Raw genomic sequence first — 19,779 nt, 5'->3', positions numbered from 1 at the left:
AGTCGTTTATAAGGTAACAACAAAATTGATCCCTTTTGACCCTGCCTCTCAGGCCCCAGAATGGTCAGCAACATCATTTGTACAATATTGAATCCCCACCCTACAAGGATGCTACCATTGCATTATGAGTGCTATCCCATGCTTAGTTTCAGAGAAGAAGTCGTTTATATGGAAATAGCAAAGTTAGTAAATATAGGAAAAAAAACCTGCTAAAATCCTTTTTAAAAAGTTACGAAAACAGCATATATTCTGATTAGTAATTTGACAAAAAATGGCTGCCTGACTACAGATTTTTATTTTACAGTTTTTTTTAGCTCAGATATATGCCATAACATTGATATGATGTTCAATACCAACTATGGTTGCATTTCCAAGATATTTACTTTTCGGTTGCTAGGGTATAAAACCAGTTGCTAGGGGGGTAATTTTGATAATTTTCTAAATAAATCGCTTGTAATTGGGGCTATCATCCATATGTAATATATGTTTGTAAATTTAGCACCTAATTTTATTATTTTGAGGTAAAATATATGAAATATAGGAAAACACATGCTAAAATTCTTTTTGAAAAGTTATGAAAACAGCATCATTTGATTGGTTATTTGATAAAAAATGGATAACTGACTACGGATTTTAGTTTTAAGATTTTTTGCTCAGATATATGCCATTACATTGATATGATGTTCAATACCAACTATGGTTGCGTTTCCAAGAAATTTATAAAGATTGGTTTTCGGTTGCAAGGGTATAAAATTAGTTGCTAGGGTGGTTTAATTTTGATAATTTTCTAAATAAATCGGCAGTTACGGGGCTCTCATCCATATGTAATATATATTTGTAAATTTGACACCTAATTTTTAATATTTTGTCGTAAGATATATGAAATATAGGAAAACACATGCTAAAATTCTTTTTGAAAAGTTATGTAACAGCATCATTTGATTGGTTATTTGACAAAAAATGGATGCCTGACTACGGATTTTGGTTTTAAGATTATTTAGCTCAGATATATGCCATAACATTGATATGATGTTCAATACCAACTATGGTTGCGTTTCCAAGATATTTACTTTTGAAAAAGTCTGTTTTTTGTGGTCGAACTGAAGATTGGTTTTCGATTGCTAGGGTATAAAACCAGTTGCTAGTGTGGTTTATTTTGATATATTTTTTTAAATGAATCGTCTGTAATAAGGTTATCATTCATATGTTACATATTTTTGTACATTTTGCACTTAATTTTCAATATTTTGCCGTAATATATGTAAATATTGATGTCACTATTTTTTAATTTCATTTGGGTATGAAAGAAACTAGCTAGTATGACTTTGACCTTAACTCCTTCTGACCTTTTTCAAAAAATTCCCATTATGAACTCACACAAAAGTAAATAAATTAAACATATGGCATATATTGAAGAAGAAAATTCAAGTAAGTCGCTTTTAAAGTGAAAATATAATCTTACTCTCGCCAGTTTTTTGGCCATTTTTCTAAACCAATTTACCTTTGACCCTTGACCTTGACCCCTCCACATGGTCAAAAAAATTGACACCATCATTTTTTTGAAAGAGGGTGGCCTACTGAACATTTTGATATATGGTGTCAAACTTCATCACGAAAAGCCCACGGAATAACATAAGCTACCGGGCTATAGAGTACAAACTGTTAGGACAAATTTCAGTTATCGAAAATTTTCCTACAACTAGAAACACAGGGAAACCTAAATATGCAATTTGAGAAAGATCCCTTCAGTATATTCAGAGAATCGAAACAACCTTCAATTGTTTATTCCTATCGGTCATATTTAGTTTGATCCCAAAATACAATATTTACATATCTATGGACTGAGGAAACCGTCATAATTATGATGAGTAAATAGAAAAATGTTGACGGACGGATGGACGGCTTGCTCCACAGACATATTGCGATTTGAAAAATCCGCCATTTAGTGACGAGATAATGATGTTATGATTGAAGGCAGCATTGATCTACAAGATGGTAGTGACAAATAGTATTGAAATTGACCAGCTGGTGTCCTACGAAAGTTGTCTTATAAAGCAGGTGTTATATATACGGAAGTGGTCGGTACACTGTTTAGTTAGAAGTAACTGGTGCTTATGTATTTTTTACTTAGAGTATACAGATGAACGTGTTACTATTGAATACATTGATACAGCCAAGTCAACCCGTGTTGTGATGTTTAAATAAGAATAATACATGATATTTAAGATATTATTAGCCGTCCACTTTTCACGTGATTTTAACAGAAAGTAGGAGTACAGGCAATGTAGTCATTATGTAACGTGAAATGACGTATGGTATTGGATGGTACTGTAAATCAACTTATTTCACGGGCGAATTTTAGTGTATATGATTTAATGAAATATTTTTCGGATATTTCCCATTTGAATGGTTTAGAGCTGGGATTACTCCATAACATAAAAAGGGAGATAAATCAAACCCAAATAATTTCCTAGCTGTATGATATTTAGCTGTGTAGGTAAACTTTTTAAAACATTAATATTAAAATGTAGTTCGCTGAGATCGATATAGCTTTGTAGTGTTCTTCAGAAACCAACAAATGACATAGCTAAGGTGGACAACAGAAGGGACGAGGATACCGATGAGAACGCGGAGAAGAATCATAGAGATAAAAAATTAAAACTGCCAAGAACAGCAAAGAGAATGGAGATGACTAGTATGTCCTATGTGCCATCAGGCATAGCAAGGGTTAAGTGAAGTGATGTGTTGTAATGGGAGGAATCGTATGACATTTTATCTCTAGTGTGGGTAAATTCGTCCTGGAATGCGTAAAGCGTGAAAAATAAGGTCTTGAAAATCGTATCGGGAATTATAATCTTTGGAAAGATTCCAAAATATTGTTAACATTCAATGCCATTTGAAAACCAGGTTATCATTTCTTCTGAAAACAAATATTTATTTATAATTCATATTACCAGCATTAAGGAAGTTCAATTATTCAGAATGGAAATTGTAAAGGAATTATACAGTACTTATAGAAGGTTAATTATTAATCTGTGTAATAATCTATATGTTATAACCATTTTATATGCCATGTTGTATTTCTGTTCGTTGCTTTATGACTGAGCACTCCGTCGAGCTGAATGTTTTTAGAATGAAATTGCATTGAATCCACAACTGCGCACTTTATACTAATGCTAATATATATCTTTTAAATGGCTTTCTTAAATATGTAGTTTCCTCTAAAATGCACGCATCATGATATCAAAGCGTTATTTAACGTTTAAAGCTAAAATATGCAAACTATGTAAACATGTTCTTCAAAACATGAAATAAAAATGAAAGAAAACTTTGCATAATATTTGCAGTAGAGATGTATTTCATTGTTATTCTAAGTTATTGCTTGATGCCAAGCAATCTGAGTATATGTATATGATTCAATGAATAAGAAATAAGATATACATAAATTAAAATAAATTTAAATTAACGAAATGTATGAATAGGACTAAAACCTGTCAAACACTCGTGGTTAAGACACGTGACCAGAATCATATGGTTGTTTATTTGTATCGTCTGCGAATCTTATGATGCATCACGTGCTGTATCTGAATAAAGGAAAAGGCAACTTACCTTTAATTTACATAGATATATATATAAATATATATATATATGATGCGTCATACAAAATGTGATGAACAAAAGTAAAGAAAATCTAGAACATTATCTTTATTGCGGAAAAGTTGTCTCCAGTAGTGTTTTATTTTGTTTTACGTCTGATAACGATAGATTTTGAATGGCGACTGAGGAGCAGACGATTGTCGTGGAGGAGGGGTCTTCATCGGTAGGAAATTGTTTTTTATATTTTGATTATGGCTATTTTTGTTTCGTTTCTGATAAAGGTCTTTCTATCATTGGTGTAAAGACTCATTGTCTTGTAATGTTTATTTATGTAATTATGTAGTTATAAAGTTCTACCAACGGGGAAAAAACTATAGATTTTTCTTGGTTTCCTATGTTTTCTTTTAAGTGGTTTCGACCCAACACATGGTGAAAAGACAAGGATCTTTCCCATAAAAATGAGAAGACCCATTGTTTTATATACATTTATCTTCTTTTACGGGGTTTTAACTAATTGTAGAAAAAAAATTGTTTCACAATGATTTGGGCTTTCACCTGATTTGGGCTTTCACCAAATAGTTAAACGACCATTTGCTGGAAAGCCATAGCAAGAAACGAAGCAAAGCAACAGGCCTTTCGTAATAGGTAAAAAAACCCGATATAAGATGAATAATTAAACAATATACATGTATATTACTTTATTGTACCTTCATTTATACTATCAATAAAGTAATATACATGTTTATTGTTTAATTATTCAACTTATATGTTTTGTTTACCAATTACGAAAGGCCTATTGCTTTGCTTCGTTTCTTGCTAGGGCTTTTCAGCAGTTGTGAAAAGACCTACTGTTTTTTTTTTGTTTCGTTCGTATGACGGTAGCGCATTCTAAGTCCTTATTGATAGATAACATGTGAAAAACTAGAAGAAAATAATGGATCTTTTCACCATTGGTAGAAGTAAGAGACGAAACAAAGACAGCATAGGTATTTTCATTATTGTTGGAATACATGTACATTGGTTTTGTGTTGTTATTCTTTCTATGTGAGCTTTAAAGGTGCTACACCGTCGACGAATTGTAATTTTTTATACATGAAAAAAAGTGACAGACGAATTAGTATTTTTTCTGCATTAACAAAAGTTACTTACTTTTCAACACTATTATCGCCATATTAAAAAGTTTGAGCTACTTATTTTACTGTAGAATAAAAGTAGACTCTACTTACTATTTAAACTAATTAATTGCATCTTGAAAAAAACATTTTGACATTATGCCCAATATGGAGAGAGGTACTGATTGCACAAACAACAAAAGCAAACCAAATTGTTTTATGTGGATTTTTGTGCTAATTACAAATATTGTTTATGCTCTGACTGTGGTGGAGCATCTTTAAACTATGTGGAAAAGGAAAAATCTATTGTTTTACGATATTTCCAGAAAGTGCCTCCCACAAATAGTAAAACTGTCTAAATGACATTTTTTGCAATGTTTTATCATGGCTTTCACCAAATGTTAAGTTTCTAATACGGGCTTTCCAAATATGTTGAAACATCCATTTTGTTTTGTTTTTGTTAGAGCTTACCATCAATAAATAGTCTGTATATTTTACTTAGTGTCGTTTTTGTTATCCAACTCAGATTTCAGATTTTATTATTACACTCTGGGCACACCTCTGTGTGCCACAAGAGGTCAATTCATACAGTGTGAACATAATACACTCAAGCGTACATATCCGTGTATGAAATATTTTACGTACATTGGAGAGTATAGTCCGCTAATTCTGACTGATCGCCTGTTTATGGTCAGCTACCTACTGCTCTTGAAAAGTTGGGGATTGTAGTAGTAAGCCGTTGTAATTGAACAATATACCAAGATAAGGATAAGAATCTTCACGAGTTATCTGATCATTAAATAATTTGAAATTATATTGCTGTCTACTTTTGCGTTTTTCAAAAATTACTATTTTTGTCTTTTGTGTATTAACAGTTAGTTTCCACTCGTCATAGTAACTTTGAAAGCAATCAAGTGCACATTGTACACCTTCAGGTGATTCTGACATCAGCACAGTATCATCTGCATATAAAATGACAAATAATTTGACAAACATACCAAGATTATTTTTTGTGAAGATATTCTTCAAGATCATTAAGAAAAATATTAAGAAAAATAGAAAATAAAAACGGTGAGAGATTTTCGCCTTGTTTAACCCCAACATTACATCTCATGTGGTCTGTTTACCAATGGTGAAAGTATATTGTTTTTACTCCGTTTTTTAAGGAATTTCCAGCAATCTTGAAAAGACTGTTGCTGTTTTCGTAATGTTTCTTTCGCTTCCAAAATGTTTCTATTTCCTATCGTGAAAATATGTGTCTCTATTAAATCTAGTGGAGTTTGCGCAAACAGATCAAAATAAAATGTTTGTAAATGAAAAAAGTTACTTTTCATTCTTGTTATTTTAAGATCTTTTCTCGTTAAATTAAGATTTTAATTTCCTTATCACAAGATTTTTTCTCATTATTACACGATCTTTACCCTTTACTACAATATTTTTTTCGTTATTACAAAATTTTGTTATTGTTATTTCAAGATTTTAAGAAGTAAATTTGTGTTTTTCAGGAAGAAACAGAGGACGAATCCTCCTCATCTGACAGTGAAGGAGACGATATTGTCTGCATACCATACCCACCGCCCGTCCCAGCGCCAGTATCATATCCTTATTATCAATATGTCCGCACCAGCAAGAAAGGTCATGGCCACAGGAGACATAGAGATGACGACGGAACCCATCACAAACGTCATGGCAAAAGACATGGCAGACGAGATGGTCCTAAACAATCAGATGGAGAGGAAGAACAGTCTACTGAAAACCAAGAAGGTCGGGCCAAAGGTCATCGCCGTGGTACTAGAGGTCAGCATCATGGTTCAGAAGGTCATGGCCGTAGCGAAAGACATGGGCATCGTAGAAATGGGCGCAGATCCAAGCGGGATGGGCGTGGACACGGATATCGCCGCTCAGGGAGCTGTTCTGGTGAAGATGGATCCAATGTTGTTCGCAAACGTGTTAATGTCAACGACTTCAAACCAGAGGAGGTCAAGGTCACAGTGTCTGGTGACACAGTGAAGGTCAAGGCTGTGAATGATGGAGGGGAAATACTTCGAAAATTTAAAATTACCGGAGATAGCGACATCAGCAAAGTACATGTTTCGAGGTCACCTCACGGTGTTCTTAGAATTATGGTCCCGGCTAAAGATGAAAAGACTGCTGATACAAAAGTGGAATAAGATGTCTTAATGGTGAAGTTCCTTGAAAGTAACAACAAAAGAAGAGCTTGTCTAGCGAACTTAATGGATGATTTCTTTTCTTAAATTCTGTGAAGACTACTTTGCACTACGTATAACTTATCATATATAAAATTGAAACTATAATAGTTACAGGGATGATCTGAAAAATGCTACAAAACTTTTTTGTCTGTTCTCTCTAAATAGTGATTTTATAATTATGCAAATTTTTTTTTATCTAGCTTTAAGTAACAAACCAGAATGTTTAATTTATTATATTGATCTTTAATTCAATTATCATGAATTATATATAAAAATAATATTCTATTATGAGTAAGACTCTATAAATGTAATGCTTCAGTATGGATTGTGTAAACATTATAAAATTGTATCATAGCATAGTCAAATTGCATTTACTCTAGTAGAACCATGGCAAAAATTTGTACTAGGATACAGAAAAAAATAGATTATTTATGTATATAGATCCAATATATATCCTATTAGAATAATGACAACAAACCAATTTTTGTGCTAGTAATTCGGTCCAAATTACATCACTCACTAAAACACAGGCCTTTTAATTTTTTTTGCTAATAATTTTCATCACTGATAGAATTTATTTTTATGTAACCATTTGTGTTTAAGATCCAACAATATTGTATAATAAATGGCTTGATTCCAATTGTAATTGATGTTTGCTTTATAATTATGATTATTGTACATGTTACTACTAGTTTTATTGTTGAATGGATGCACGTTTGGTACCTATTTATGATGGCAGTTCAAATAACAATGTAAATGTACCATAATTTCCTGCGTATTCTCTGGTACTAGGTATACAAATTTCAGAAAAATTTGCTGGCAATACTTTGTAAGTTATTTCTACAGAAAATAAACACGTGAATATCTGAGTTACCCCTTTCCAATGAAAAGTTTTTTAAATGAGCCGATTTTTTTTGATTTTTTTTTTTGTATTTGAAATCTTATTTAAAGCAACACATTTTAAACTTTACATCTTTGAAATACTTGTAATGATATCATAATTATACCATAATTAGACTCATACCATTATTAATAAACATTACTCTTTTTTTCCAAAGTTTACAACTGATACATGTGGGCAATCTGGCATTTATTTTACAAAATCAAAGCAAATGCCTACTTTTGTTTCAAGCGGTTTATAATCCGGTGCAGGTAATATGCAGGAAATTATGGATTATGCCCTACAATAATTACTACTGTGAAATATATGTAGTGATAGTATTAAATAGATGCTGTTTGGTTGGACTGAAAATGCAGTAAATCACAGCTAGGGACTAAGGGAAACATAATGGTTTAATTTCACGTGTCGGTAGTGTTAGGTCGTCTGAACTAAAAACAAACCACAACACCAAATCATGATTCCTACGTAGACATTTTATTTAACAAAAATTCTTAAAAATAACAAGATTTCCTAGATTTATTATACCTTTTCCACTACCATTTACAATGATAGCTCTTACATAGATAAACTTTCACTATGTCATGAAAATTCCACTGAACTTGGCAAATTGTATGTGGATATGACAGTAGCATGATAAATATACATGGTTGTTTCACATTGTTTGGACATAATTTACCTCATATTGGGGAAAACATAAAAACTTCAGAGGATTATGAGTACACAGCAACTTTTGAGAATCTTTCAATATGAAACAGAATTCATCGCAGACCAATACTGCCTCCAGGAAAATTTCCTCACCAAGACTTTAAAAGTCTATGCCAGTCTTGCGGCTTTAAATGAATCGTGTTTGGTGCAAGAGTCAGTAATAAATATCTCCTTGACCACCAGCCTCTCTCTCTCTCTGGAGCATGTCCCAACAAAGCCGTCACGTTTTGCCGTTGTGATGGAGTATATTGTAGTGTTACATGTCATCTTCACCTGTTCTGTTTGACATTCACAAAACTACCCGTACTGGAGAAGTAAGTTGAGCTTCCTCCAGAGACCTTCTTTTCTGCTGCTTGTGGATTTACAATCTCCAATCCCTGCACAAAATAATTAGGGATCAATAAAACAGTTTCTTATTTACTAATTCATGACTGAAACTCCTCAATTCCATCTACACTATTCTGTCTAGGCCGTAAAATAATTCAAGGACAGATAAGAATTTGTTACAGATGTAAGCACAAAGACAATTGCATATTAAAGCAGATGTTACCCTGATGTCACAAAAACATAAACATATTTTAAATGTGAAATTTTTACTCCACAAAACCTTTTTTACATTGTTGTATTCCAAGTTACTCCACAAAACCTTTTTTACATTGTTGTATTCCAAGTTTGGCTGGTCTATCTCTTGTATTACTATATAATGTTATTTACAGAGCTGCATGTAAAACATCAAAGCTGACAGAGAGTGAAAGAAAAGCTATCTATATATCATCTTTGTAACTCTGTTGAAAGCGCCATAAAAATAATGTTTATCAATGAAAGTGGTTTAAATAAATGGGGTTTTTTTTCAAGTAATTTTGATTTAATTTCCTGACATAAGTTTTAATATAAAATGTTGTTTCACTTACCTGTAGGGGTGTGAATGCTACACTGGAGGCTGTACCCGACACCTGTCGTTTGACTGTAGTACTTCCTCCCCATGTCTGGTTCTGTTTCTGTACCTTTAACTGCAACAGAATAGCTAATAGTCATCCAACTCTATTAAATAAAACGGCAAGGAACATTGAACAATACAGTTCTTGTACAGTATATTGATACTAAGGTCTCCATCAACCCCTGGCTCTCAGTCTGCACTCTTATTGACTCCTGAGAGTGGCGGCCATATAATTCACAATTTTTATTGACCTTTGACCATGCATGCTTTCTGCAAAATTTCACAGAAGAAGAAGACTACATGTATGTCTCAATTGATTAGACAAACATAATTAATCAGCTTATAGTTAAGGTAATTATTTTGAACTTACTTGTAACGTTTTGGAGATCTTGGCCTTTGTTTTTGAGTCCACAACAGGTCCTCGGATACGTCCAGAGGAAGATTTACCCAGCGTTCCCAAGGAGAAGCCAAGGTCATCCTGATAAGCATCTTCTTCTATCTGAAAATAAGTAAGAGATCAAAATTACTAATGAGAAGAAACTGAGCAGCCCTTTAACATGGAGTCATGTGGGATTCAATGTATCCTCTTTGTGTCAGGATACATCATTATCTTTTGGGTATTATTACCTTAAATGTCATCTATGAGCTATAGGCAGCATAACAGCTTCAACAGCCACCTTGTTATTGAGAATTCAATGAATTATTTCAAGTTATTTGACCCCTGAGATTTATGACAGACTGGTAATCTCCTTTCCACTATAGCATATCACCTCTCAAATACTGTATGAAAACAATTTCACCTCTGTATTAAGTACTTACTTCTCCAAAGTTCATTCTGTTTGCTGCTTTCCTGACCTCTGTCAAACCAAGTCTCTCTTTCATTTTCCTTGCCCTATATACAACACAAGTATACATTAATAAGATGTAATTCAAACATGATTGAACAAACTGTAAAACAGACTGTAATATTCATTTACAGTCGCTATCAAATTTAAATCAATAACGAGTTCATTCCAGAGAAGTATTTATTGAGTCAAACTCTCAACAGGGTTTTTAATCAGTGGAATAGGCCATAAATTTAGTTGTTGATCTAAAGTGGTAATCTTGGTTGATTCAAATATGTGTTCAACACCCAATTTCTGATATATTTTTCAAAGCATAGATGATTTACACACCTGCGTCCTCCTCTCTTTTTTCGCGCAGCATCTATAGGTGTGGGTAAAGCCTTCACTGTCTTCACCGGTGGTGGTTCTAAGAGCTTGTCTAGTTTGCCGTCAATCTCAGCCCTCAGATTGTCGCCCACGTTTCCGTCGACACTCTCATGGAAACTGTCTACTCGAGCTGCCAATGTACACTTGGCTGACACCAATCGGGCAGCTTTTTTCCGTAACTCCTTCAAAGCAAAACAAAAGTTTGAAACCTACATGGATAGTTAACAGCATCAGACTAAGTCTATTGGTTTTAACATGGGTACTACATTAAAACACGGTTATAACGAACCTCTTGGGACCATCAAAACCACTACGTTATACATGTAGTTAACATTGTATAGGAACCTTGACAGGAAATGAAAATTACTACGTTATAACCATGAATTTGTTGTAAGCGTGTCCGTTATAAACATATTTTACTGTATAGCTTTTCTTAAACACCTGGCACATGCTTTAAATGACCTTAGCTTTTATAAAGGCATAAAATGAATTAATATGATTATAAACTAACTGTGTTTATCGTGAGATTTACTTTCACAATTTTCGCAATCTAAGAAAAACCACGAAATTTTATCTCCGGTAATCAATATCTGCATCACCTATAGATATTGATAGAAATTTCAATTCAATTTTAAATCTGCAAATGTTAACTTCGCGAACTTGTATTAAAACAGAAATCATGAAATTTAGTAGCCATGAAAGAAATTCAATTCAATTTTAAATCTGCAAATGTTAACTCCGCGAACTTAAATTACAAGAGATCCCAGAGGGATCTTGGGGCCCACCAAAGAATGATCTATATCTGACAAAGGAAAGATGGATCTTTTCTCTACTTTTTAAACTTTTTCAAACATACTACATATAAAATTTGGGACAGATCGCTTCAGTACCTTTTGAGAAATAGCGGTAACAAACTTCAACTATCAAAATCCAAGATGACTCCTTAGCGGCCATCTTGTTGATCAATCGGTCCCAAATCACAATATGCACAACTAGGGCCCTAGGGGAACCTACATATGAATTTTGAGACAGATCCCTTCAGTACTTTCTGAGAAATAGCGATAACAAACTTTGAATAACAAAATCTAAGATGGCTGCCTGGCGGCCATCTTGTTAACCGATCGGTCCCAAAATGCAATATGTACAACTAGGTCCCTAGGGGAACCTACATATGAAATTTGAGACAGATCCCTTCAGTACTATCTGAGAAATAGCCATAACAAACTTTAACTATCGAAATCCAAGATGGCGGCCTGGCAGCCATCTTGTTCACTGATCGGTCCCAAAATGCAATATGCACAACAAGGTCCCTAGGGGAACCTACATATGAAATTTGAGACATATCCCTTCAGCACTATCTGAGAAATAGCCATAACAAACTTTAACTATCGAAATCCAAGATGGCGGCCTGGCAGCCATCTTGTTCACCGATTGGTCCAAAAATGCAATATGCACAACAAGGGCCCTAGGGGAACCTACATATACTCTTCCTATAGAGAAATGGGGATATCAAACCTTAACTATCAAAATCCAAGATGGCCGCCTAGCGGCCATCTTGTTTTTCTTATCAGACTCAAAATCTGTATGGCACAAATAGGGACCAAGGGTAACCTCCATGTGAAGTTTGAACAAAATTCCTTCAGTAGTTCTCAAGAAATATCGATAACAAACTTCAACTGCCAAAATCAAAGATGGCTGCCTGGCGGCCATCTTGTTTTTCCGATCAGCCTCAAAATCTGTATGGCACAACTAGGGACCAAGGGTAACCTCCATGTGAAGTTTGAACAAAATCCCTTCAGTAGTTCTCAAGAAATATTGATAACAAACTTCAACTGCCAAAATCAAAGATGGCTGCCTGGCAGCCATCTTGTTTTTCCGATCAGCCTCAAAATCTGTATGGCACAACTAGGGACCAAGGGTAACCTCCATGTGAAGTTTGAACAAAATCCCTTCAAAATTTCTCAAGAAATATCGATAACAAACTTCAACTGCCAAAATCAAAGATGGCTGCCTGGCGGCCATCTTGTTTTTCCCATCAGCCTCAAAATCTGTATGGCACAAATATGGACCAAGGGGACCCTCCATGTGAAGTTTGAACAAAATCCCTGCAACAGTTTTTAAGAAATAGTGATAACAAGCATTGTTTACGGATGGACGACGGACGACGGACCACGGACGCAGGGCGATTTGAATAGCCCACCATCTGATGATGGTGGGTCAAAAATAGAAATCATGAAATTTAGTAGCCATGAAAGAAAGTTGATTTACAGTTAACAAAATTGGAAATGACATTTCCTCATGGCTCCATTATATAGTATAAAATGATAAACTACAGTGCTCCAGTACTTAAATGAAGGGGAGACAAGTCTTACCGGAGGTGTTTTTTGTACAATGTCACAGTTATAAATGTATCCCATATGGGGTTGGATAGATGCCATGGAGAATCCTGACAGAGTTTTGCGCTGGGCTCCTAGGGACTGTACGTTACAGGCAGGCATCTTAGACAGGTTTGTCAGGCCTCCGGCTGTACCTGGAAAGGTATTGAAGCTTTCACTTAGTAAACGGGGCTGTGGAAATTATTGAACATGTGTTTAATCAGGGATGTGATTGATCCTATTAGCAAAGGGAGTAAGACGACATCCAACTTCAAGTATTAAAAAAATGTCATTTTATGATGTTTTATATCACATCTGACATGATTAGTTCCTGATAATCATTGTTCAATCAGAGGAAATCACATCCCTGTTGAAGATTTTAGACAAGGAATAAATATTACTACATGTAGCTGATAAAGGTAAAAACAGAGAACCAAAGTAAATAATACAGCATAACAGATATCATCTGTCAGCATGAGTGTATACTTGAAAATAAAGATACTTTTGCACATTGTGGTCAATTCTACTTGAGGCGACCCACAGTGAAGACATAAACAAACAATGAGACAAACCCAACCTAACGGAGACAAACCAAACACTGACATAGCCTTACCCATAAGTTTAGCAGCAATGGACGCTCCCACAATGATAGTGACGTTAGGAGCGATGAAGGTCATCCTCGATTCCACATAGGAGAATATCTTTGCCTTGTACTCAGTCAGATCTACTGCCTGTTATTAAAAACATGATTCAATTAAAACTACACACTGTACTTTTAGAGAGGACTGATGCTGAAATTTTGGCTAAAAGTACAGTAAAATATGGTTATAAGGAACCTCTGGAGACCAATAGAATTAATTTGCTAGTAGCATAGTTTGTTATACACATGTTATTGATATATTATACAATGTAGGAACATTGACAGGGAATGAAAATGACTACATAATAACCATGAATTTGTTCAGTACTAGTAATGTCACAATAACATATCTTTATAACCAGTACATAACACAATTATTTCATTCTACATTCACACCTCGTTATTTCCCAGTCAGAGGGGTCATGATTACATTTTGAGTTACATGAGTATATTTTAGGTAAGTTTACTTGAATATAATGTTAGACTAAGTCTGGCCAAAAAACTCACTGAATTAATCAGGGTAATTGAGTTACCTGGCATATCAATTTGAGTTATCTACATGTAGGTTTGACTGTAGGTTTTAATTTTTGAATTACCAATTCAAACATGTTCAGTGTTTACATGTAGTACTACATATTGACCAATTTTGTACTGACCATATCACAGGCTTCCATCACTGTAGCCATCTCTTCTGTACTCAGACTTGTTCTGTAAATATAATCATTTAATACAGTGTCTAAGTCTCGAGCATTCTAAAACCATCTTTCAAACCTTAAAATTTCCAATAAGTATTTTCAAAGAAAAAGCAATAACAAACTGCAATGATCGATGACCAATGCAAGATGGCCACCAATCAAGTGGGTTGTATTCATATCTTTCCCATAATGCAATTTGGTTAACTAAGGCCCAAGAGGGCTTACATGAAATTTCATAGAGACTGTCAATACTTTCAGAAAAAATAGTAATAAAAATATATCCCTTGTATTTCACCACTTACCCTGGTGTTGTAGATGCTGTCACGCTTACAACCATTATTGTAGCTGGCACGAGAATTTCTTGGAGGACTTCATTCTTTTTGGAGTTTTCCATTATATTATTTCCAAGTTCCTAGCAATAGAAAAACTTGTGTAAATGATTAAGAAAAAACATATGACTAAAACAGGTCAATCATTTAGATAAAGATAATAACTGACAGGTTTGATTGTATTAGACACCTCTTTCTATAAGAGCAATAAGATAAAAATTCTGTGACAATATTCGTCATTTACAATTAATTATTTTAAACAATGTGTTGCTTTCAACAGACCAACAATTAGCAAATAACTAATAAATAAGCTTTACAGTAGTTATGGAAGTTGGACATATCTTTTACAGTAACTAAATATCATTACCAGAACTGTAATGGGCATTTTTTTAAAGTAACCTAAATTCTGTTACCACAAATATTTTGGACATAATGTTTAGTTTTGTTTACAGTGATCACAACTCTTTTACCTTAACTGTTTTGATATATTCCATTGGAGTCTGGATTAACGACTCCAACTCAGGAAACCTTTTGGAGTAGTGATCCCTTGTAAACTTGTGAATTACATCTGTAAATGTAAAATCATAAATCAAACAGTTCATCAATCAAGCATAACTGATTTTGACAGAATACTTTGATATTATAGTACATGTCTTTACAAGATCTTTAAACTATCAACTATAGACACAGGAAGAATTAAATTTACCACATATACTTGGGTTGTTTGTTTAAATTCTATGCAAAGCACAGTATGACAAACAGAAAGATCCATCTACCATAACCAGTATGTTATATAGAAAGTACATCAATTGCATTCCATTTAGAAGACTAAAAGTTGAATCCAATATATATAGATATTTACTTACTGATTTCATTGTCAATTTCTACAGTAATATTATTAGCCTCCAATTGAATTCCATTTAGAAGACTAAAAGTTGAATCCAATATATATAGATATACACTTACTGATTTCATTGTCAATTTCTACAGTAATATTATTAGCCTCCACAATAAGTCTGTACTCTGGATCAGCCTCAACGGGTCCAGCAACTGTAATAAGCCGACAACATTTAGTCAATCAAAAAGTATCATCAAAAGAATATATAACATAAAATGATAAAGATCCCATCTGCCTTTAACTGTACATATATCTGCAGTTTTAAAACTTTTTCGCGATATCATATATTTCTGTCAGTATATTGTGAATGGGTGGAATGTGGTATTTGGTTTCTTTAGCAGTATGCTTCAGTGAGATAGCACTATAAATGGGCAAATAACAAATTGCAACCATCAACATTTCTGTTCAATTCCTAACAGCTGAAAAATAACTGTAAAAACTTTAAAAATTCACCTTTCTGTCTTCTTGGTTGTGATGCATATTTTTCGATGTTCGTTAAAATATTAGAGAGCTGAAAAATTAAGAAACAACTGTAAATATAGTATATTATAATCAGAAAGACATGCTTAAAATGGAATGATGTTTAGATAACAAATAAATTGAATTATCATAGGTATGAAAATGTAAATATGAAATGTACGATGAACTGTTTATATATAATGCAAACTTTCTTCTGAATTAATTGTTGTTGATACAGTTGCTATATATTCTTGACCTTAGCAATTTATGAACATGTATTGCCATAAAACTATTCATACTTGTTCACTATCCCGTAACTTTGCAACACTCTTCACAGTTTCTTTATCTCTGTAGTCAACTTCAGCCTTTTCATCCACTTCTGTTATGTCCATAGAATCCACCTCTGCTTCAGGTTCCCCCAAATCATCGTCAGCATCTTCATAATCAGCAATTAACTCATCAGCCAGAGACATTTTTGATCAATTTCTCAAATCCGTTTAGTCTTCAAGTAACTTGCAACTGAAATTAGTAAATACAACAAATTTCTATTTACAATTCAATACTTATTATAATGTAGCTGAGGGATATTCTTCAGGAATATCCAAATTTATTCATAATATTCAAGTGGTATTGTGCCTTTCTTAACTGACAATTTCTTTGCTGGTACTAGGGTATAGGGCTTAAAATATAGTAAATACAGATTTAAAGCCATTGACAGAGATGCACATGTGATTATTAGCTACTACCTTTCCGAAACAGCTTTAAATTTTTAAAATTGGAATGTAAAACGAGATTGATAATTTTACAAAGTCACAAAAGTGTTTATCTCCCCGTTGACATTACACTTATAATCGTTTCTAAATAATTAAATTAAAGTAAATCAAATGTTAATTTTCATAATGCATGCAGGTCGTCTTATGTTTCCCTTCATTCTTAATCACAGTGCGTTAGTTGAGTATCACTGCATCCGACGGCAAAACAGCGAAATTAATCTTCACTGTTAACATAGATTGCCCAGGGAATATTGCACTTGTTTAATGTTTGGTGTTGTAACCTCATTTTAGACCACAGATACAATTTTTTCTGATGTTGTTATTGTTTTAGAGAAACTTTTAATTTCAATTGTGTCTGAAAAGTAGTAAGCCTTTAAGGAACGTCAACTCTACATTCAGATTGAATTGAGACAGAAGAATATGTTTATCCGATATATGATTCGTTTTATCATTCATGATATGGGAATCGAAAGTTGAGCACTGTGATCAGTGTCAGCTGATAGCAATGGTTCGAGTTCAGTTTAACTAATACAACTTTTGTTCTCGTGGTAGCGTCAACATTGCTTTAAGTTAAGTATCCACTTACATTTGGAGTAGAGCTAACGTATGGCGGCAATACAGCACGTTTAAGTATATTATTTCCTTTGAAAACTAACAACAAACAGCACGCTTTAGCTACGTTAACTTGATCTTGGTCAACCAGACTCTTAATAATAAAACGCATCCTTCGGAAGCGTCTGGTTGAGCTGGACGAAGGGGGTTGTGGAGGTCATTTATGTAGATCAAACCTAGTGCCGCGCTTGTATACCAGTAATTTTAATAATTTTACAGAATTTTAGGCGTTCTGTCAAATATATTATGTCCAATGATTTTCAACCTAATAATATCTAATTAACCAGTCACAACAAACCTGTTTGTACAAAAAATATTTTCCAAATCATTGTAAACCACCCATAGTATAAAAAGGATGATGGCACAACTGCCCTTTACCTACCATTCAAAACTACCTTTAATCGCTTCCTTCATTTTCATGTTAAAACTTAAGTTATCAACTTAAAACATTGATAAATTAAAACTGTTTTCAACCATTTATTGAAGCCACTATTACGTAATTTACATATATCGATTTCTTTGTTGTTTGTGTCTGTCTTATCTTGGGAATTTTTATGATATAACATTAAATAGTTGTTAACATCAAACCAACTTACAAATGTCCAATCCTATTTAAACATAACTGCACCTCCATCAATTTTCATGTTATGATTGGGAAGGAAATCAGATAGCAGTTAACTGATTTAGACGTAAATGTATTCATCAATACAATTAAATACAACACGTAAGTTTCAAGTAAAAAATGGCAATCTATCCATCAGTTTCATCCATATTAATAATAACGCCAAAGTTTCGTGTAATACCGCACCAAAGTTTCGTGTAATACCGCACCAAAGTTTCGTGTAATACCGCACCAACGTTTCGTGTAATACCGCACCAAAGTTTCGCGTAATACTGCGCCAATGTTTCACGTAATAACACGTAAGTTTCTAAAATGAGCCCAATCGGCTTTCGTTAATAGATCTATACGAAAACTATAATATTCTACTTGTACAGATTCATGCAAACATTTTCCGTAGGAGACATCTGATAGACGCTGGGCTGCACGTTGTAATATTTTTAAATAATTAATACCAATCGATTATCAAATGTTTTTAGGAAAGCAATTGAAACTTTTTTTTTCAACTGCCGATTGTTTATTTGGATCGTAAAGATAAATTTCATTTGACATGCATTTTGACAGGATTACATAGAAAAAGACAGTGAAAAAATCCTCGTAAATGTAACAGTGTTCAGATATATTTTTTGTGTATGCATGTATCTGATTGTTATATATTGGATATATTGTTGTGTATGTAGTTATAATGATTAAAGACTTCTTTATCTGTGAATATGATATACATGTAGGCCCACATCCTCGATACTCCAGGGCTTCCGATCACTTACGATCTCTACACCCCTGGACTATCTCATAGTAAAACTGGAGGCAACAGAATAGAACAGGTAACTTAGACATTTGATGTACATCAAAAGAGCCGTATTTAACGGTACTGTGGTTGACTCTGTGGCTTTGATGTTAGGCGTCGCTCTCTCTGTAGTCTTCAAATGAAATATTTGCTAGCCCGTGATTGGTCAAATGTTTTCCGCTGAGCTGCCTTCAATTTCACTGTGAGATAGTCCAGGGGTGTAGAGATCGTAAGTGATCGGAAGCCCTGGAGTATCAAGGATGGTAGGCCCATTACCTTTCCGAAACAAAAAAGAGGTTTCTTAAATATAATAAAAACATAGAAAATGTGTAGCACCAGAAACATATATACATATGTATATATGTTTCTGATAGCACTGGCCTAAAGAAGTGCATGCTTCCTGAATAATCTATGATAACAGTGAATATTCGTCTGGCGCAGCAGAGAGAATAGTCAATTAACGCGCAGTAATTAGGACAACAGCGGGACACATAATACGACCCACATTATGAAAATTAACATTTAATTTGTTTTAGTTGAATTGTTCAGAATGTGATGATAAGTGTAGTATTAATGTAAGCTAATAACTTTTGCGACTCTACAAAATTTTGATCTCGTTTCACATTCCCATTTTAAAAATCAAAATCCGTTTCGGAAATGGAGCTGCCTTTAATTTTCACATAAAAGCTGAGGAATAAACATATGATATAGAGTTTCACATCTCTCTGTTACATACGTAATATAAAACCACATATAGTATCTTTTTCCAATGCAGTCAAACAAAAGGGAAGTAAATCTGATAGATTCATGTTGCCATGTCCTGTCGAGTTTTGCCCAGATCCTGTCGATTGTCTGTCTGTTGAAACGTGAACGGTGCACGGCGTTTGAATCAAATTCTGGTGAAACTCTCGCGTTATTT

General features: G+C 33.8%; 2 protein-coding genes across 2 annotated transcripts; one reads left to right on the top strand and one right to left on the bottom strand.

The window, feature by feature from the left end:
* Nucleotides 1–3,666: 3,666 nt before the first annotated feature.
* Nucleotides 3,667–7,830, top strand: LOC138323588 (uncharacterized). Its single transcript, XM_069268296.1, has 2 exons — nt 3,667–3,820; nt 6,215–7,830. The coding sequence occupies exons 1-2, from the start codon at nt 3,773–3,775 to the stop codon at nt 6,878–6,880; spliced, it is 714 nt and encodes a 237-aa protein (XP_069124397.1). The 5' UTR covers nt 3,667–3,772; the 3' UTR covers nt 6,881–7,830.
* A 442-nt stretch (nt 7,831–8,272) lies between these two features.
* Nucleotides 8,273–17,547, bottom strand: LOC138323587 (U4/U6 small nuclear ribonucleoprotein Prp31-like). Its single transcript, XM_069268295.1, has 14 exons — nt 17,429–17,547; nt 16,369–16,588; nt 16,064–16,121; nt 15,679–15,762; nt 15,183–15,280; nt 14,686–14,795; nt 14,345–14,396; nt 13,662–13,779; nt 13,046–13,203; nt 10,638–10,855; nt 10,282–10,354; nt 9,833–9,961; nt 9,437–9,535; nt 8,273–8,902 (listed from the first exon to the last, which is right to left on the bottom strand). The coding sequence occupies exons 2-14, from the start codon at nt 16,540–16,542 to the stop codon at nt 8,795–8,797; spliced, it is 1,479 nt and encodes a 492-aa protein (XP_069124396.1). The 5' UTR covers nt 16,543–16,588; nt 17,429–17,547; the 3' UTR covers nt 8,273–8,794.
* Between the last annotated feature and the right edge of the window lie 2,232 nt (nt 17,548–19,779).

The sequence above is a fragment of the Argopecten irradians genome, chromosome 5 (assembly GCF_041381155.1).
Source record: "Argopecten irradians isolate NY chromosome 5, Ai_NY, whole genome shotgun sequence".
In the NCBI taxonomy this organism is placed as follows: Eukaryota; Metazoa; Mollusca; class Bivalvia; order Pectinida; family Pectinidae; genus Argopecten; species Argopecten irradians.
The sequence above is the reverse complement of the archived record's forward strand: the minus strand, read 5'-3'. Positions and strand labels throughout refer to the sequence as shown.